The sequence below is a fragment of the Marmota marmota genome, unplaced genomic scaffold (genome assembly GCF_001458135.2).
Source record: "Marmota marmota marmota unplaced genomic scaffold, marMar, whole genome shotgun sequence".
NCBI classification, from domain to species: Eukaryota; Metazoa; Chordata; class Mammalia; order Rodentia; family Sciuridae; genus Marmota; species Marmota marmota.
In genome coordinates, this window is record NW_025999998.1 from 9,913,820 (window position 1) to 9,934,958 (window position 21,139).

The 21,139-nt window shown below is 45.5% G+C and overlaps 1 protein-coding gene across 1 annotated transcript; it reads right to left on the minus strand.

Annotated features, from left to right (window-relative positions):
- Positions 1-328: 328 nt before the first annotated feature.
- Positions 329-15,157, minus strand: Dmrt3 (doublesex and mab-3 related transcription factor 3). Its single transcript, XM_015492963.2, has 2 exons — positions 14,297-15,157; positions 329-2,035 (listed from the first exon to the last, which is right to left on the minus strand). The coding sequence occupies exons 1-2, from the start codon at positions 14,757-14,759 to the stop codon at positions 1,068-1,070; spliced, it is 1,431 nt and encodes a 476-aa protein (XP_015348449.1). The 5' UTR covers positions 14,760-15,157; the 3' UTR covers positions 329-1,067.
- Positions 15,158-21,139: the final 5,982 nt, after the last annotated feature.

Here is a 21,139-nt window from a genome sequence, read left to right on the forward strand (position 1 = left end):
TAATGGGATTCTCCATTGTAATCCCTGCTTATCTTGGACTCGTGAATAATTTGGACAATAATACAGATAGTCCATTCTCTTAACCCAGCAGACAGGCATTCCATAAGTTTTGGAGACATGAATGGATGAATGGAAGAAATGAATTAAGTCTATTCTTGACCAAAGTTCTAGTCTTTCTGACTACAGTCCTAAAACTTTATCATTCATATTTCTCAAAAAAAGTCTTATTTAATTGATAACTTGGTTCCTGACCCATGCACTGTTAAGTAGCTTTATACCAAGTTTCTGTTTTCAGAGATCCTCTTTCCACAAGTAGAAATGACATAAACCAAGATCATCTCCTTAGTTTATTTTTTTTCTAGAGTCCTTAGCATGCTACATTAACCTGACAAAGCTTAATCTTGTGTTCATTTCACAATACATTTCATGCAGTTCACAGCTGTGATTGGTTTTACATTGACATTACACATGTTTCGATTCAGCCATGTGAAAAGAATATTCTTAATGGAGTTTGTCTCTGAAAACTGTCCAAGCTTAAATAAGCATCTGAGCAGTTCGCTCTATTCTGAAGTGCAGTCTCTCTTTAAAATGCAAGAAGGATTTTTAATGTAAGAGTATAATGTCCCTGTTTATAGTCCATTTGCAACTGAACCACTTCCTTTAGGTTTCACATATCCTGAGGAATCCTCTTTTACAAAAACGCATTCAAGTATACTAGATTATTTAATATTCCAGGTTGAGTTTAGGAGCAAGGCTGACCTTCAGCTTTATATCCCCAAATAAATCTCCCACGGACCCCAGCCTTCCCAGCACTATTCTTTGCATTAGACTCTCTTTTACAATAAACATTCAGCACTAAAGCCACAGAGCAGAGCTATTTGGCATTTTCCAGTGAAGTGCAAGAAATTAAATAAGTTATGTTTTTATTGCTAATGTATAGAATATCAAGCACAGTCACTTTGTCAAACAGAAGGAAAGGGTATACACTAGATGTGGCCTCTCCTGGGGCACCCCAGGGTTGAAATGCATAGAAAGTGTCACCTGGTCACCACCCATGCACTACCACTCTAAGAGGATGTGTTGAGTATTCTGGAGTCCGAGGAGTCAGACCTCTCGTCATAGTCATCCTCGGTGTAAATGGACTGCTTTGTCACAATTGGACACCCATCCTCAGGAATTGAGATCCGAGGGTCTTCCGAGGCGCGGGTGGGGAGGACAGGCGAACTTCTGAAAACGCTGGTGGAGTTACTGGGGAAGGGACTGACATACTGGGACCTCAGCTGGTACTGCTGCTGCAGCGTCATGGTGTTCCACAGGGTGACATCGTTGGGCAAAAAGGGGCTTGACTGGTTTCTTGCCAGTGTGTTCCTCAGCATCAGTGGGTACCGGGGTGGCTGGGGGAAAGGGTGCTGCAGAGGCACGGCTAAGGGGTTGGGGACAACATTACTAGAGTCCGCAGAGAACCTCAACGTGTCTGGGACTCTAAAGGCGGAGCCCACGGACCATTTGGACGAAGAGATGGGGTAGGAGCTCAAGGTGTGTTCAAAGATGTGCCCGTTAGAAGGCAGCACGAGGCTCTCGGCTTCCGCAGAAGTTCGCTCAGCACCGCTCACTGAAGACCGGCTGGACAGAAGGACTTCCACAGCGCTCACCAGGTCCCCGCCGCAGCCTTTCAGGATGAGCTCCAGCACGGTGGGCTTCTGGTTGGGGAAGATCTTTTTCAACACTTCAAGCGGGGGTCTGTTGGCTTTCAGGCTGAAAGGCAGAGACACGGTCCCTGATGGGCCCTCAATCAGGAGGTGATTCTGCTCGGCGGCGTGGTACTTGGGGCTGCCAGGCCTACTCTCTGGGTTGCCTCCATTTTTCTGGACGGCGTAGCCCCCTTCATCCACCGACACTATTTCTGGGCTCTCAGGGGTGAAGCAGCTCTTACTCTTAGCCACATCTGGGGAGCTCCTCTGGTCCGTGTCTTTGTCACTGAAGACCTCAGCATTGTCCGCAGAGTTGCCATCTCCAAGTCGTTCTTCAGTCAAATCTGAAAAGCAGAGAACAGCTGAGTTAATCCTTTCCTGATGTGCATAAAGAGGAACAGATGTGTTCAGGAGAGAGTTATACACAGGCTTCTTGGAAGAGGAAATGCATCTCAGTGGGTCATAACATACTAACATCCTAGAAAAAAAAAGAAAAGAAATCCAAACTACATCACTGACAAATGGGGGGGGGGGGACTGTAAATAAAATCTAGAAATCAGAGTGGTTTCTCAGAATGCTGTGTACATGAAAGCTTGCCTTAAACACAGAACAGCTATGTGATCCTATAATGGTGGAAGACCTGGCTTTGGAGCAGAAATAGCCTCTGTGAGTCTGAGCTGGGGAGGGGAGCACCAGAGTACAACCCAGGGAAGCAGGAAAAGAAGCCCTGGCTTGTCCTCCAGCTCCCCTTCTGAAGGGGAGGAGGTCCCTTTGTAATCCAGGACATCATCAGCTGTTGCACAACCCGCATACCTATAGGGAATTTTAATATTTCAAAATCTGTTTTCCCATAAGCTGATTTGTGTTAATATGTCTCTGTGTACCAGACAGTGTGCTTCACCAGGTTGCCATGTACAACAACTAGTTAATGGGATTTCCAGAGCAAAAGAAAGATACCACTATAGAGTTGAAATCTTTTTTAAAAAATCCTACTCAGAGGGCCTGGCAAACTCAGTTGCCTGTAACCTGCACTAGAGGGCAAACAAAACCAGTTGTGAATTCTGGACAGCTGGACAGGTTGCTGGAGAGGAAAAAGGAAATGGCTGGAAAGGGTTTGTGAGACTGTACAGGGAGTGACACCCATCAGTGACGCCACAGATCCACAGATCCACATCCATGGGTAGCAACAGGTAGATATGTCTGTTTTGTTAGTGAAGTTCATAAAAAATGACTTAAAGGTAGATTGATTAATTGATTGATTTTTGCAGTGCTGGGGTCTGGAACCAGGGCCTCTTGCTTGCTAGGCAAGCACTCTACCATTAAGTCACACTCCCAAGCCCCCAAAGTAGCTTTTGAATTATATTAAAAGAAGAAGGGAAAAAACTTCCCCAATAAAGCTGAGACTTGCTATGAAATACACCAGTTGCAAATTTGACATTTTGACCTAAGGCATTACCCCCAGTAAGGGACAGTATTACAGTGCTAAGCAGGCAGAAAGAAGAGGGTAAGAGTGAGTTGTTTTGTAGTAGTAAATTCTAACAGACCTCTATAATAAAGGGACCTATTTTTTAAACTAACAAGCAATATATAGAGAGAGTTTTATCCTCTTTTTAAAAACATGTACTTAGAGGGGCTGGGCTGTAGCTCAGTGGTAGAGCACTTGCCTAGCATGCATGAGGCACTGGGTTTGATCTTTGGCACCACAAAAAAATAAACAAAATAAAGGCATTCTATATATCTATAACTAAAAAAAATTTTTTTAGTTAATTAAAAAAAAAAAAACATATACTTGGACTGGGGCTGTAGCTCAGTAGTAGAGCACTAGCCTAGCATGTTCAAGGCCCTTGGTTGATCCCCAGCACCACAAAAACAAAAACATAACAAACAACAAAATGCTATAATATATACTAGTTGTGGCTACTCAATCCAGGGTAACTGATCTGAAGATAAAAATTCCTAATGACTCAGTCAACTGTTGGCTTGCCTATGTTTTCATCTGCCCTTCCTGAATAGCCTCATTGTCGTCCTCTCTGTGGGCACACCTGATCACAAGCAGCTAGCCAGCTGGTGAAATTTCATCAAAGCAGCTTCCAGAAACTATCTTATCCTATTTATTGTTGTTTACTTTAAAAACCTGAAACAAAGGCCCATTTATGAAAGTTTTTCTAATGTGGCATGTGTTTTAAGTATAAATGAAAAGCAAAACTTTGGTTTCTTACATGACAATAAATACGAGTAAAACATTAAGTATGTTTTAAAATATTTTTATATGAGTGCAACTTTTGATCATAAATCAGATACAAATTCATACTTATGCAAATTTAATTAAACTGTTTCTTTTTCAATACAAAACATTAAGTATCCAATATGGGGCTCATTTGCAATCCACACACATGAAGCCAGCTTTGCTTTGTATGATGACTCTGGAACACAACCTATCTTTACAAGAAAATTTGACATCTTCTCTCCTACAACTTCCTAGATCAGGGACCCCAAAGTTCTCTTCCCAGTTATTGTAGTATATGAATCCATCTCCCTAATCTACAAGACAAAAACAGCAACAAAAGTTTCTATGGATTCACATTCTAAATAATCAACTATACCTATTCAAATTTTCCTTACTCACAACCCCATACACACCTCTTGTCTGTTTCTCTATTATTAAACGCTGGAAAATGAGTAGACAGTGATAATATGTTGACTCAGCAATGAAATGGGAATACAATTGGACTTTGGCCCTTACTTAATGGAGCTTGGGAAAACAGGTCCAATACTCTAGCCAGGTAAATATGGACATAAGATAATGTTTGAAATATTATATGTCTCCAAACCCTTTTGTTATTTAATTTTAGTTTATCAGCATCAGGTAATTATATTCCTTTCATATGCAAGACATGGAGGAAAATAGAATAAAGAGTCGAAAATACCAGGAAGTATAAGATTCATCCCTAACATGTGGAACTTATTATTTGGGAGGGGGGGGAAATAGGATGCACATGTAGCAGGTAAAGCAAATGCAGCCAGGCAAGACTTTCTAAGCATCCAACATGATGTACGTTGTAAACCAATGTTCTAGCAAGACTATATACAATAGCTACTGGTGGAAGCAACACAAATGTTCATCAACAGATGAATGAATAAATAAAAGGCAGCACATACATATGATGGAATATTACTCAGCCCCTAAAGAGAATGAAATTCTGATACAAACTACAACATGGTTAAACCTTGAAAACATTATGCTATCTGAAATAAGTTGGACACAAAAAGAAAAATAGTATGACCCCAATACATAAATACTCTTTATGTATTTGCCCATTCTAGATACCTAGAATGGGCAAATACATAAAGACAGAAAATAGAATGGTAATTATCAGGGGTGGAGGAAGAGAGAATGGAGTTATTGTTTAATGCATGAGGAGTTTCAGGTTAGGATGATGAAGAAGTTCTAGAAATGGCTGGTGTTGATAGCTGAACAACCACTGAACTGTATACCTAAAATGGCTAATATGGAAATTTTTATGTTATATAATTTTTATCACAACACAAAAGAAAAAATATAATACACAGTAATCAAAAACATAGGAGATGGTGAGGATTTTTTAAAACTTTTTTTAGTTTTAATTGGTACAATATCTTTATTTATTTATTTTTATGTGGTGCTGAGGATTGAACCCAGTGCCTCACAGGTGCAAGGTAAGTGCTTTACCGCTGAGCTACAGCCCCAGCCCCAGGATTTTTTAAGTAAGAGCAATGACGTTTCTTCTTGGGAATAAAGGGTGTATTAAGACAGCTAGAAAGCTCAAAACTCAGCTATTTCTTAAAAATGTGAACCTAAAAATAGCTTTGTGGTTTTTAAGAAATATTTTTTAGTTGTTCATGGACCTTTACTTTATTTATGTATTTGTATGCTGAACTGAGAATCGAACCCAGTGCCTCACACATGCTAGGAAAGTGCTCTACCACTGCACTACAACCCCAACCCTAGCTTTGTGTTTTAAAAGGTAAATTTTACTCACCTTGAATGTGTTTCAAACACTGGGAACATTTCAGGAAAAAAAAAAATGTTTAAGTCTGTCAACCAAATTCACTCTTCCATAGCGTACTTTAAGTCTCCCAAAGAGTGGAGTGACCCAAAAAGCAGAAGGTTAGTGAGAGAATTGGGGAATGTTATTCTGACTAGGATAACAGATCTACATTACAAAAATAAAGCATTGTTTAAAGGTGACAACAGATATATTCTCCCTAACACCTAGATACTAGGTGGCAGGATTATAAGTCCAAATCCACTTTGTAAGTCCAAAATTCCACTTTTGTATCCAGTTTCCTAGGTTCTGCAGATCACAAGAGGTCCCAGATCACAGGAGTGCCTTTCTGTTGGTTGTGCTAGCTTTGGTCCCTGCCAGGGCACCATGTACTTTGGTTACTTCTTAAGAAGGGTGAGAGGTGGTACGAATCATCCACCCTTCTCCACAGGTTTCTCGGCTGATCAGCAATCTCCATTTGGGTATCCAGGCTATAACTAAAAAGTGAGAAATGCTGACAGGATGTCAAAAGAATCAAATCTACAAATTCAGGGCAACCCAACCAACCAAGTTCAGCACTGCTTATGCTGTGTTCAAAGGAAAGATAGAAGATAATGAAAGAAACGAGGACCAAGGTTCATACACCTGAGCAGCAGTTAAAGTCCTGCTCTGAGGTCCAGGGCCAACTGAATACCCATCACATCCAAGGTTATTGGGGTTTCAAAATTGAGCAAAGAAAGACTGGCCTCCAAACTTACACCAAGGTAATTCCTCATCCAACAATAATTTCAGAAAGGTAGAATATATAGTGCCTGCAAGTTTGTGGCACTATGGTGACTAGGACTTGGTTGTATTAATGTACCTAAACTAAATGCATTATAAATTATTCTATTTTAAATACAGATTTTCAGAAGTAATTATAGAGGGTAAGTTTTGAGTTGTGATAAATTGTAATTTAATAACAGGTGTTTCTTTACATCTCTAAATTTTTTTCCTAAATGGACTTTACAAATTGTTCAAGTTGGTTTAAAACACAAAGGCCTTTCTACATGATGAAATGTGAAACTGCCAACTAACAAAATGAAACAGGAAATGCTCCTGAAACACTTTCCTGTCTTTCTTCTTGAAACGGAGACCCCAATTCCTAGAACATAAGGAGTAAGAGTATATTTCAACTGATATTTTAAACTCTAGTATATGGGTAGAGAAAACTAAAGCTACTAGTCAAAAAGTAGAGAGAAATCAATTTTATCTGATATTATAAATCAGTAATCGATGGTCATAGAATGTGCTATTTCTAATGTAAAACATTCAAATGCTTCTAAAATTTTTACTAAACATTTGTGATTAAATTTCATATTTCATGAGGCAAAAATACAGCCTTCTCTGAAATAAGCTTTTCACTAATGTAATGATTTTTTGAAACAAGTAGATATTCAATTAAGAAAAAAAGTTTTTTATGGATAATAATGCAATCAACTTTAAAATGTGTATGCCATAAGAGTCATGAGACTTTTTTTTAACTGCAAAACTTTTAACTAAATAGAGAAAATAATGATTTACATAAAAAGTTATTTCAAAATTCAGAATTACAGTTTGCAAAATCTAACTTTCTCTGGATTTTTTTTTCATATAAAAACACAATTCTGTAAAAAAAAAAAATCTATGTATTCATTTTGAGTACTTTGAGAAAGACCACCACACATATGAAACAAACATTCTGCACAACACATAAAAAAATCTTTTTGACTTAAATGTCATGAATTTTCTACATTCTACCCAATTATATCTACAAAAACAAAAGATATCTGACAACCAAAATGAAAACCCAAAAGCTCTGGAATAAGAGAGCAATTTCCTAGCTCAATTTCAAAGTTCTGTTCACTTGAGCTTTGGGTAATACACCTTTAAGTAACAGTTCCCTGGCAGGTAGATTTCTAAGCATAGCATTTCATAGCAATAGCAGAAGAGCACAGGCTCTGGAGGGACCTCTGCCCAGTCAGTATTCTAACTGGGGACAAGCTTTCACACTTTCTGCAACTGTTGTTAGCTCACACTAGAGGTGATGACTCATAAAAAGCTGAATGGTTGGAAATTTGAAGTGTAACAGGGAATGAATCTTGGTCTAAAAACTTTCCTTTTCTTCCTGGGGGCAGGATTTGTAAAAGTAACAAGTCATGCTTTGCTTCTAAAAATCATTAGCAACACTAGTTTAATTATATATAAAGGAATCAAGATGGTTCCCTGGGACCAATGTTTTGAGGGGACATTGGTATCAAGGACAGGGTTGCCTTAAGGGAGTATAGTTTGTGACTGTGGACTTCATATATCTTGCAAAATTTTAGTTTTGATCTCTATCTCAATTCGTAAGGGAGCACTTTTCAAGAAGTAGAGGAGGAAATTACCTACAAATCTACATGTTTATTTCTAATTTACAAAAATACAGCGAGTTACTCATTTATCCCTCTATTTAACAAATACTCTTAAATCCTTTACTATGCACTGTGCTAGGTAAGATTATACACAGATGATCATCAAAACATTACCTCTAGGCCACCAAGGTATTTATGGTTTACTAACTAATCCTGTAAAATTCCAAGTTATCTGCTCAGTTGGTCAGATTTTACCATGAAACATAGCAAGAAACTCAGAAGCCAGCAGTCCGGCAGACTAATGTCTTCATGGGTGGAAATATTGTAAACATTCATACTTAAAGACTATGGGTGCTACAGATATGAACACTGAACGAAAAAAATAATCATCAGTGGAGAAAAGTAGAACTTTGATATCAGCTTGTAAAATCTATGTGTGCCTATAATTGCAATCAAGAAATTGTAGATTGTATGGACAACTGGTGTCCTGGGTGTTGTTTTTCATAATGTTATTGTTACCTGGTAGTTGATTGAGTTTTTATAGCTGTTTGACTGCATAATAAAATAGGGGGAACCCCGCCTACTTATGTTTTTGTTTCCCTTCTGAGGACAGTAGGATGTGTTGCTTGGGCAAGCTTATGTCTCACTGAAGGGTTGTGGGAGTCTGGTCATAACCTGACACAAATACAGAATGATGGACCTATGATGACTGAGGCCCACCAGACAATCAGAGCCCACAGGACTAGACAAGGGGGTCCCAGAACTTGAGAGGCTAATGGCTGAGGGGTTAAAAGGTGAAACACGAGAGGAAAGCAAGAGGGGAAGAAGTAAAGAAGAAAAGGAAAGAGGAGGCAGGCAGGCAAATGGATTTTCACCAGGCTCTGTCTTCCTCCCTGTGAGGAAGAAGTGCAACATTTCCAGAAAGGGGCTCCAAGTCCTCCAGGGACTTTGATATATGAAGATTTACTCCCTTTCCCTCTGTAAGGCTGTTAGCAGAAAGTGCTGACTGGCTGCAGCAAAGAATTTCTCATCAATGCTCTTTGATTGTATTTTGCAAACAAAATGCCTGTTGCTTGGTAACATTTCACTTGAGCCTGACCTTCTCCGAAAGTTATTGCTATCAGATTCGATTTACACTGTCCTCCTGTGATTACTGTAATCTTTTAAACCGGGGAGTTCATCCATCAGGGAAAAGAAAAGTTGGTTGTGTAAGTGGAGAGCACGGCTATCCGCCAGATTTATAACGCTGGGAGTGTGCTGGGGGGAGACTCTTCCCCGGAGGGCAGTGGACTCTGGTTCCCAGACGTGGAACACTCTGGGTTTTCCTGCCCGCCCAGTTCTCAGGCCATAAGATGGACACCAGCCTCCCTGTGGCCCTCCAGGCAACTGGTTCCGCTGAGTTCTGCAGCCTAGGGTGGCTAAAATAACCAGATGCCCAGTTAAGTCCCAGTAATAGCTAATAGCTGACTTTTTTTTTTTTTTTTTTTGAGGTGGTGGTGGTGGTGGTGGTGTAATGGAGAGGTCGGTTAGCATGCTTTTTGCTAAATCTGGCAAGCCACCTCAGGGCTCCTTTGGACTGAGAAAGTAAGAAGCCCGTAGACTGTGGGTGAAGGAGCAGCGTCCCTGAGGCCGAGTGCAGGAATGGCTAGGTGACGGCTAGAGCCTTCTCTTTGGCGGACACTGCACCCGGTTCCCCAGTAGCCGAGAGTCAGGAAGGACCGGGGCCCAGAGAAGCCGCGCGACCCCACAAACGATCGCTCCCTGCCATTCAGTCCAGGGAGAGGAAAGGGAGAGCCAGGGTCCCTGTCCCAGGCCAGCTGCTCCCCCTGCCCCATCCACGCCCACCGCCCTGCACCAAGCTCTCTTAGCTGTCCGTGCACCCGCCTGCAAGACCAAGGGCTAGAATGTCTCAAACCACCCACCCCCGCCGGCTACGCCGCAGAGTCCCACCCAGCCAGGTTTGAAAGAGGCAGTCACATTTTTTTTTTTTAACCTAGTTGGTTTTTGCTTTTTAAGCCCTCACTTCCAGACTTAGTTTTTCATTTCATAGGTACCGTTCACAAGCGACTTTTAATTCTTTCCCGCTTCTTTCTTCCCTCCTAGCCTGCAGTCACAGAAAATTTCTGTTCCCAGCCTGGATGAGTATTCCCCCTAACAGCTATCATATTTGCAGGTGCTTCTATTTGGGAGAAACATTTTTTTTTTTTCAAAAAAGCAAAATTAAGCCGGGCTCCGTGGTGCATGCCTGTAATCCCAGCAGCTCCAGAGGCTGAGGTAGGAGGATCACAAGTTCAAAGCCAGCCTCAGCGAGGCCCTAAGCAACTTAGTGAGACCATGTCTCAAAATAAAAATCATAAAAAAGGCTCGGGATGTGGTTAAATGCCCCTGGAGTTCAATCCCTGGTGCCAACAAAACAAAACACCCAAAATTTAAATTAGGAAGCAGATGGGGGAAGACCCAATCAAACTGAAGCTGAAAACCCAGAGCAAGCATAAAGATGTAAAGATGCCCAGAGCAAAGAAGAGGCACGAGATAAAATAAAATAAAGGCAGTTTCTTCAAATCTTCTAACTTGTCTCCCTGTAGTTAATCTTGTCCTCTCCTTTCAGAAGAAATAGACTGGAAAGGAGGTCTACTTTCCTATTTGATCCTGTTCTCTTAATTCTAACCAAATATGTTTTGATTTCTTTCTCCCTTAAGAACATTTAAAAGATTTTTGTATACATATTTATCTTGATGTCAGATATAGACCTAAGAACAATCTACAGCCACAGATCATTCCTGCCAGGTACCACGGGCTTTGGCCACCCAGGACACTCTACTGGAGGAAAAGTTGGGGATAGGGAAAAGTTTGGGGGTAAAAAGCCACAACACAGGACTGTCACTTCAGCTTCTCACCTTGGCTGTGACCCTTAACTTCCCTCAGCTCTGGAGCCCATGGTCCTGAAAGGCTGGTGAGGCTGGCTGAGACTGCTGATTCAGACATAAAAACAGCTGAAAGATGTCCCTGCTTCCTGTGATATTTTCATGGGGGGGGGAGGGGTATGAGGAAAAGTAGAGGGAACTTAGGAGAATAAGTGAATTCCATAGTATGTATAAAGAAACATTTACAATTTGAGGCTTAATCAAAAATCTAGTAATTCCAAGTCCGTCATTGATAGTAATCATTGATAGTGCAGAAGAAATCTACACTTAAAAAGACAAAAAGAATATTACAATCCATAGCTAGAAGTAAAGATCATTAGAATATGGAAATTCTCCTTAGAACCATATTGAAAGGGATGTTCAAAAACACTGTTGGATTCCTTTAAAGAATCTGAAACAGAATTTGGGAAAGGTATCTTCCAGTTACAAAACTTAGCTTTGGTATTAAGATGTTGCTCCCTGAACCTGAAGGTTTTTCTCTAGGATGCACAGCAAACACACTCTAGTTCAAGATATGTGCTTTTCTCAAAGATTTCTAGAGAGGAAAAACATTCTCTGAGCTGGTGGCACCTTCATTTCTATCCAAGAAAAAAAGAAAATCTCTCTACTGCTATGTACTACAGAGGCCTTTTGCCCTGCAAAAAGGCTAGCCACGTTCATTAACTCAAAGTTCACAAAGAAACAGATCTGCATCATTTGCCAGCAGATATTTAGAGATTTCTATGCATGAGTATTTACTGTACTTGTGGATCTACCTTTCGAATACAGCTTTGCTTACTCTGTATATATTGTGAGCTACTTATAAAGGAGTATCTGATATGCTTCTAAATATCCCTGGTATGTTACATCAAATACATTAAAAATAACTGCCCCCCCAAAAAAGTTGTAACCCATAGAATAACAAGCATTCTCAGCCAGTTTTCTCTAACTTAACCCCCAAATAGACTTTCTCTTTATGTACACTGCATAGAATCGGTTTGCCTGTGTGCTTATAATTCCTAGTGAAAAATAATTATCTGTTCTTTTCCCTGTCCCACTTCATTGGATAGGTGACTGGCTATTTAAAAAAAAGGATAGAATTACTCGGTCAAACTGAATGAAAGAAGAAAACAAAAGTTGTGCAAATCAACATACAAGGTATATGGTAGGCTGGAAGCCTAGCCCTTGGTGTCTGCTGGCTCAATCCCTCAAAATAATCACTGGGACCTCTCCTTCCAATTACTTGTTTTCAATTTGGAGGGCTTAGCCTATTCCTCAATACTTGATAGAAGTAAAGAGCACCAGGTCGGGTTTGTCCAGTTGAAATCTGTTTCCTTTTTTTATTCTTCCAAAGCATGTGTCCTGCTGCTTTTGCAGCTCCAACTCCACCTTCCCTCTTGGCCTCTTTACTACTCCTCCTTCCCTAGTTCTTTTGGATTTGGTAATTCTTTATAAACCACGAACTTTTAGATAATAAAAGAACAATCTGAAGAGCATAGGAAGTGAAAGGAATCCCCTCTTGGACAAGAACCACAGAAACCAATACCACTTTACAGTGGGGTTGTAGGACAGGCAGTCACTGTAAAATGCTACCTCTGACATGAACTCAGAAACCCGCTCTAGTTCTGGTGGCAATGGACCCAGGGAAACTGGAAAAGGAAAAATTAAGAAAATAGGTTAGCCTATAATCACTTCTAGAGTAAGTCCAAACTCTCCTAGTTCCTTGTTCAAATCTTAAGACAAACAAGGAAGGCAAACAACCTTAAGGAACAAAAAGCAAAACCAAAAATTCCTCTTTTGCCCTCTCTTGTTACTCCGTGGCAAATCTGTATATATGAGGAGATGCAGGAACAAAAGAGAGACAACTGGAGGGCATGTCCTGAGAAATATTCGGCTTTGGACTAAATATCTGAAAAACCCATGTGCAGTAAACTCTTCTGTCCTTAAAACACTCAGTCCTGCCCTTCACATAAGCTGCTCTAAGCACTTCAGGCCTCCAAAGCATAACTGAGCAATGGGGCAGCAGAAGGGACCCTCCAGGCTACCATCAACTCACCAGTGAGTGTGCAGTTTTCCCAGCTCCAACCAGCAATCCAGTGCTCCTGAAAATCTCTCAGGGAAACTATCTTTTGAGTTGTGGGGGAAGGCAACCACTCTTCCTCGGTTCAACTTAAGGAAAGGCTCTGAGCCTTCTGGTTCTTAATTGCAGCACACCTGCTTCCTTGAGGAGATGGATTTTTTTTTTCTTTATACATGTGCCCCAATGAAAGGGGAGCACTGAACACATGTCCAGAGTTCCAAGAGCCATCAAAGGAAAGCTTGGGCTACCCAGACCAGGACAGAAGCTAGAGATTTCCCAGGATGAAAAAGAATGAGACTCAGTTTGGGAGTGCCACTCAGGAGGCCCATCTCCAGGGCTTAGGGCAGACCCCCACCCCCAATAAAGCATTGCAGAGGAGGCGGGCAAGAAGAGCAGAGGAAAGGGGAGATAAGAAAGTCTTTGCTCCAGACCCAGGGTTTAGCAGCCTGAGGCCCAATCCCACCTATAACCTGGGAAAGGGCTTGCCAGAGTAGTTTTCCTCCCTGTAGATAAAGTTTGTTTTTATTTCTTTAAACCAGAAGGACAGCTCAGGTGGCCTGGCAAAGGGTGTTAAAGGATCTACGCGGTTCTGCAAAAGATGACTCTGGACACTCGAGATTCTCGGTCCACTATCAGGTTAGGAGTCTTTCGGGACCTTTTAAATTATTGTTCCTAAAAGAGGCTTCTTTAACCAAATCGCATGAGACTGGAGGGCACTGGGCACAGCTAAAAAGGTTATGGGTTCCCCCAAGTTGGAGATAACACGTCCTCGCTCCAATTACCCTAGGCCAAGCTCAGAAGCACGTCCAGTCCGAAAGTCAGCCAAGCTTTGGGCCTTGGCTTCTAAGCTTCACCTCCCCACCCTCAAATGTGAGCTCCTCTAAAACGCGCAGCCAGGAAAAAATGGTCACACAATAATGAGTGTGTGCACATGAGTTTAAATTTGGTCCTGTCCCGACTTCTCTATCCTTTGAATTTGACCGGTTCCCCTTAATCTGCGGAAGATGCCTGGCGATCCCGAAGCCAGCCCAGCCATTTGCTTGCCTTTCCCGCGGGGACCCAGAATCCAACTGCACGGGGTCCAGATCAAGGGAAAGTAAGAACCGGCCTAGTGGAGGTAGGCCTGTCCGACAAACTTCCCAAACTTGCCTCCCGAGCAGAACCACAGCAGACGTTCAAGTTTCCCACACCCCTGGTCAAGCTCGCACACCGCAGACGCTCTTACCTGACTTGGCGAGTTGTGCCTGCAGCGCTCCGGGCTGGGGCTCGGCGGCCCAGCGTAGCGCGGCGGCCGCGGCCAAGTCAGCGGCTGGGCGCGGCGGCGGAGGCGGCGGCGGTTGAGACTGCTGCGAGGTTGGAGGCGGCTGAGGGGTGGCAGCGGCGTCCCCAGGCGGCGGGGGCCCGGGCAGAGCGCGCAGCGAGTCGGGGATAAGGCTCTCCAAGCTCTCGTTGGCCTGCTGCCGGCGCAGCGCCACCTGCGCCGCCATGACTCGCTGCCTCTCAATGATAAGGATGCACTTCTCGCAGGTGCAGTCCTTGAAGCGACAGTAGCGTTTGTGGCCCTTGAGCCAGGACAGCACGCCGTGGTTGCGGCAGCGCGCGCATTTTGGCGTGCGCTGCAGGGGCGCCCGCGGTGGCTGCGACACTGGGCCGCCCATGTACAGGTAGGGGGAGCCGTAGCCGTTCATGCCCTGGGCTCCGGGAAGAGTTGGCGAGCTGGCGGCGGGGGCAGGCCAGCGGAGACTGGACAGCGGAGTTGGGGGGTCTGCTCAGGGTGCGGTCTCCGGGTGGCGCGACCCCTGGCAGCCCTGGAGGCCGCGTGCGTTCTGGGGAGGTCAGAGGTATTGCAGCCGACTCTCCAGTGGCGACCCCGACCAATCCCCACGCCAGCGACGTCTCTGCCGGTTGCTGCTTTGGGCGCTGAGCCCAGCCCGCAAGTCCTCCTAAGACGAGGCGCTGCGGCGGCTGCAAGGAGCCGGCAAGAGCTCTGATTAAGGTCTGAGACAGCTGTCTGAAGCTCCGTTGCTTGCTGGCCAGGTCCAGCACCTCCTCCGCCTCCCTCTCTCAACCCCTCCTTCCTTCCCCCCGCCCCACCAGGGTCCTTGTCTCTTTGCACTCCCCACCCCACACCTTCCTCGCGCCCCTAAGGTCCCTGCACTTCACCTTCCTTGCCACCTGCAGCCAGGTCACTCTCGCGGGGGCGCTCAAGGCCCCCTGATCCAAGCCCGCTCCGTTACCCCTTCCCGCCGCCGGAGGGACTGCGGCGTTCGGAACACAGTGGTGCACATAGGGCGGGGAAGGGGAGGATCGGCAGGAGTGAGGGTGGGGGTGCCTGTAAGCGAGTCAGGTGGCCGCTCCCCTACATTCTCATCTACTCTCTTTAGGCCTGATCTGGAGACATTGAGCCTAATGTCGCTGTTATACCGACACTCAGTGACAGACACACAGTTCCGCGAGGATGGAGCCTGAGGGAGCTTTGCGGGTGCACCCCAGACCTCACTCGGACCGATCCGTTTCAAGTTGTGGTCCCTGTGGCCACAGGAGAGTGGAGTTAGGAGTGACGGGGGTGGTACTGGTTCGGGAAGTTTGGGGTTCTTGATTTCCTTTTGCAGCATTATTTTCCCTCTTTTTTTTTTGCAAGAAAATTAGCGTTTTTGAAAAACTGACAGTCTGACAACTCATGTTGCAGTCTACCTTTATTTTTCTACTTCCCCTTCCGGTTTTTAAATAAAAACCAGTCTGTGTCTTGAAGGGCCCAGGAAGTGCTCACCGCTGGGTCTAAACTCTCAGAGAGCGGGACCAAGGAGCCAAGTTAGCATCTGAAAAATTACAGGGTAAAATCTTCCCACTTCCCAGTAGCTATCGATTCATCAAATGGAGGTATCTCTCTACCCAATTCAAATCCCCACGAATCTGGGATTTAGTTAAAGATAGGGATGGAGCCACCCCGCTCCCCAACCATAGACCCCAGTCATAAACGTCTTTGAGTGGGGTGAGAAAGGCCCTTGCACAAGACAGCATAAAAATTGGTTCAGAATATTATTTTGTGTGTTTCTAATCTCCTAAGAGTACCAATCTCTCCTAATGCAGACCACCATATACACGCATAGAGACGGCTAACCGCCCCCACCCCCAAACAAACAAAAGACTACTGGTGGATACAGTAGGCGCCAGGCAGCATAATGACTGTGCAAAGGGGTAAGTGGCAGTCCTGGCTCCGTCTGTTCGCGTTCTAAAAGCGTACACGAAGATAATCTTACAGCGGTGTGGACGAACCGAATGCTAGATGAGAGAATAGATGAGTCCGCTGCAAAGCCAGACCCCTCCGTTGCACAGAGGCCCTTGTCTGCTCCAGGAGGTCACGTTATACAGCCCAGGAAGCAAGGAAGAACCCCGAAAAGGTCCCTCTCTTTTCTGCTGTGAATTCAAGTACAGCACCGCCAGGAGTTCTAAACAGCCAACCTCTGCCTAGAATGATTCGGAGAGGGGAGGGGATTAAAAAGGGGACCCTGTTAACCGTTCTGGGTTTCAGATACGTCTGGGAGTTGCGGGGAGCTGACCTCCTGAGGCTTAGGCTGGAAGATCTTGTTCTTGAGGGCTAACTCTGGAAGCATTTCCCCCCAAAGCGCATCAGGCCGGGACCCTTCAGCGTGGCCCCTTCTCTTATCCCCTTAATCCCTCCTCTCCTCCCACCCTTTGCTGGGAAAACAAGCCCTAAAACACTACAACTGGAAGGAATGTTCATAAATTCTCGGAACCGTAGGCAGAGATCCACCAGTCGCCCCATGGGCCTGAGGCAGGGAAGTGTGGAGCTGACAGAGAGTCGCTTTGCAAGACTATAGATACACAGTGTCGCGAATAGCACTGGATCTGGGAACTTTGACACTGAAATCTCTTGGAAATTCAGGAACCGTGAACTTTTTTCGAAGCCGAATTTCTCCTGATTTTCTTCAATGGTCAGCGGAAACAAAGAAAATGAGAGTAAAGTTTTGTGTGTGTGTGTGTGTGTGTGTGTGTGTATGTTTAAGGAAAGCAACAGAACTCTGCACCAGGTTTGTGGGGGACATTATCACTCCCAAGGCAAACTCCTTTCCTCACTCCATCACCTAACCACCCAATCCCGATGCCACTCAAACAGTCTGGCATTATTTGGTCCCGGGGCCATTTCACTCCAGTGCACATCGGGGGCTGAGATCTAAATACTCATTTGATATAGCGCAGTAATCCTTTTCTCATATTTGATGGGAATGTTTTCCATATCCCAGTATTTGACAACATCTCCCTATAGGGACAGGTTTGTATTTATGTTGGTAAAATGTCCCCTGCCTCAAAGTCTATTGTAACCCAACACCTGACAACCCCAAGTCCCATTTCTGTTTGCAGAAAGGGTTTATTCAAGCACATAATGGGATCCCAGCAGAAAGCTTTTCAGAACAAGGGGCTATGGTAAACTTCACCACATGAACTCCGTTTCCAGGGCTATTAAGCTTTTAATTGGAAAATAGCAGAGGAAATTTCAAGGTGACTATAACGTGTTAGCAGTTAGTGCAGAGAAGAAAAGCCGATGCAGGAATGAATGTAGAAAGCATATGGTCCGAATCACATTTAGGAGCAGCGGCCTGCTTCTACTAAGTCCCTGCAGCTTAAGCACTTATGGGAAAAATCATCAAAGAAATTGGAAGTGGGGCGGGGGACTACAAATAAATGTAACCTCAGACTAGACCCACTCATGCTCTCCTCTGAGTCGTGTGTTTGTGTTTTCAAACCACAATTAAGAGGGTAGAATCGTGACAGGTGTAAGAGTGAAAGGATGAAAAATAAAGTGCTAGTTCTTAGTACATGCAATCATGTGGTGTGTGTACATATGAAGCCATGAATCCGAGGGCTCTTATGGAGAAAATGGGGATGTTCTCACTGGAAATCTGGGAGACCTGATGGCGGCTACTCATTCCTAAGCCACGTTTAATCAAAAGGATAGTTTCATATTGTCCCGAATGCATGACACATCAAGAAATTTTCTGCTTTGCTCGATTTTCATGAGGGGGGAGTTAGCATTCCTATTTTGTTGCCTATGTCCTGACCACAGTGATATTGATATGGATAGACATTAGGGGCCGGGGCTTACAGAAACCTTTATAAAGGCAGAAAAACGGGTTCCCTCTCGCTGCACAGGAACTTTAGCATGATTACTCAGCTCTCACCCAGTCTGTGCCTCTTGGCAGCTCTCGCTGGCCAGCTTCAAATTTAAGGTGGGAGGGGGCAATGTCCAGTCAGGCCATGGACAATTTCTTGAGGTGTCAATAATGTCCTTCTTCTACCTCAACTGGTTAAGGAGACACTTGTGTGAATCCCCACGGGATCCCTGAAGCAGCTCTCTGGAGCACCAGGTGGAGGGCGACGAGGGTGGGGGTCAGTTCTGGCAGGCCTGGGGGAATACCATTGAGCTGAAGGAAGGAAGGTCCTGGACGGTCGTGTCCCCACACTATTTTGGAAGAGAAGAAGATGGGTCGTAGTGAGTAGCCGGCTCCAGATGCTCAGGAGCCAAGGCCTTTTGAAGCAAAAGGGTGAACAAACTTCCTGTGAGCTCGCTGGTTCTTGCTGGGTATGTCCTCCGTGTTCTAGAATCCTTGAAGCCAGCAGCTGCTCGGATCTGGGAGCAGCGTTCCAACCTGTGAAGATTCCGGAGACCCTGTCTGACTGGGTACTAAGACCATGCCTGCCCCGAACTTTTTTGGAGGAAGTGTTGTTTCTCCCGCTTCGCTGCATCCGAGAAGTACACTCCCGCCCCTCTCTCGCCGGCCAAGCGGTGACCTCAAACCCTGTGCCTTCCAATGAACCAAAAAAGCAACTACTCACTCTCGGGTGCCACCTCCAGAGTGAGTCCCTCGGGCTCTTTCGGAGCGCCCGGCCGGCCCACCCGGCACTCCGGGCGGGCACCGAGCGGGCTGAGAGCGTTGGCCAAGTCCCCATGCTATTTTGGATGGGAAGGGAGTCTCACACTCGCTAGAGTAGAAACTTGTCTACTGCAAGGTAAAATGAGCAGCAGTAACTTTAAGACATTTTGAAGATAGTCTTTCTCCTGCGAACTTTGAAACTAAAAAGGCGGAGACAATTATTTTAGGTAATTTTAGCAACACTCAAGGGAACAGGGAAAGCTTGTGTTCCCAGAGCATTCTCTGGGGGCACTGAGTGCAATTCTCTAGAAGGCTCCACTTTTCCAGAAATTTCTCCCCAGCCTTTCAGTCTCCCTGCTGTTCCTCAATAATGCCCGGCCACGGGGAAATCAGTCGGACAAACGCGACCGAGGGAAAAAACATTCCTGCTCGGCTCCAGATGCCCGGGAATATTAAGGGGAAACCGAGAGCTGCGGAGACACCCACACTGCCCCGCCATCAGCACCAGGAGAGGGGTGGGAGCTCTACGCCTGCAGGCGGACTTGAGGCAGGAGAGCTACGCGGCTAGTCCCTGGCGCTGTGCGGAGACCGCCGGGGCGCCCCATTTCCCGCTGGTGTAGGCCGGGAACCCCGGTTCAAGAGCCTCCTGGAATGGGCTACTTCCGGAGCGCCCTAGACCACGCCCGCTTGAGCTCGCCACGCCCACGGTTCTGCTTGCACCGCCCACTCCACTGTCTGGGCCGCCGGCTTTGAACTGAGGAAAAGTTTGGGGGGTGGGAGGGGGATAAACTTAAACAAGTGGCAGAGTAAAGGCCAAAGCGGGCTTCAGTATGGAGCCGGGAAGGGGCGGTCATTTTAAGACATGAATCGCAAGTCTTTGGACGCAGCCAAGCTTCAAAAAGCTCAGGGCCCAGAGGGCAGCGGGTCTCAGGCCTCGTCCATTTGTGGTTGGAGAGCGAAAGGGTAAGACCTTCGCATCACTTTCCTGTACTAGTATCCCTGACCAACTCCAATGGTCCCGAGTCAGAGGAGCTAAGAACTGTCCCCACGCCCTTGACAGGCCGGGTTTCTTTAAAAGGTGCAGTGCCTTCCATAGAGACCTGTTAAAGCGTCTAGACGCATGGCGTCAAGATGCGGTGCAATGTAAGTACGTGGAAAACCAGTTCACCAAAGGAAGTTTCAGTGAAACTGAGGGGGTCTTATTTTCCCAAGGGAGATGCTGGCCGGGGCTGGCCTTTGCCACAGCCCGAGATTACACTCTTCGTTGCGTGGATAGCACAACTGGCCCCAGTTGCGGGTATGACAATGGTGGTGGCAGCAAGAAGGCGAGTCACCAAGGGTGTTCTGGCCCCCGGTTCCACAGCTGGGGGTCTGCAAGTTTCAGGGGTCCCAAGGGTGGGGACGCGAACCCAGCGGCCTCTTTGTCGCGGTGGGTTGCAGGCCGGAGGGGTGCGTCCGCTGGGACGCGGGAGGGGTCGCAGGATCCCAGCCACAGCGCAAGTCAGAGGCTTCCTTGGGGAAAGGTAAAAGCTTTTGACCTCCAGACACTTGGCATCTGATGCTTGACAAGCATCCAGCAGAGAAAGGCCAAGTAAGCCTGCCTTGATTTCCCAGCGCCAGAGCAGTGGCACTTCTGCAAAGGCTCAGCTAGGGACGTACCCCGACGATGAGCACAGCCAACCCCGCGGGCACTTTGCCCGACACGCCCACTCTTGCACTCAAGTGTTTTGCGCACTCGTACATCCCACATACTACTTGGTAGATCCCGCCCGTGGGAGTGGTGGGACTAAGTAGAATTGCTGGTCATCTCGAAGGTGAAGAGCTTTTGAAAAAGTGATCACACCTCGAATGTTTATTAAAATAGGGCCAAAATACAGCGGTCAAGATTTACAGTCTATGCGCTACCTTGCATCTAGAATTGGGTAAGTTCATAAGGCAGTTCTCTTGGTCCTGTCTGGCACCCTCCCCCTAGCAGTCAAGAACAAATGCTGGAGGAAATCTGAACGTCACTCCACTCTACCTGGCGCTGGAAGAAGGCTCCAGGTCTCTTGCTATGGGGGCATATGGAAGAGAGAACTACCAACCTGTAACCCAGACTGGCCCAATAGTCTTGAGCCCCAGCACTCCCGCTGGGAATGGCCCTTCTGGGGATGTATCGCCAAAAGGTGTCCCTT

Excerpts from the sequence above, each read along its gene's own strand:
- Dmrt3 (XM_015492963.2), bottom strand. The coding sequence starts at position 14,759 with ATGAACGGCTACGGCTCCCCCTACCTGTACATGGGCGGCCCAGTGTCG. Across the intron at positions 2,036-14,296 it reads GGCACAACTCGCCAAGTCAG|ATTTGACTGAAGAACGACTT; the intron begins GTAAGAGCGTCT and ends TCTGCTTTTCAG.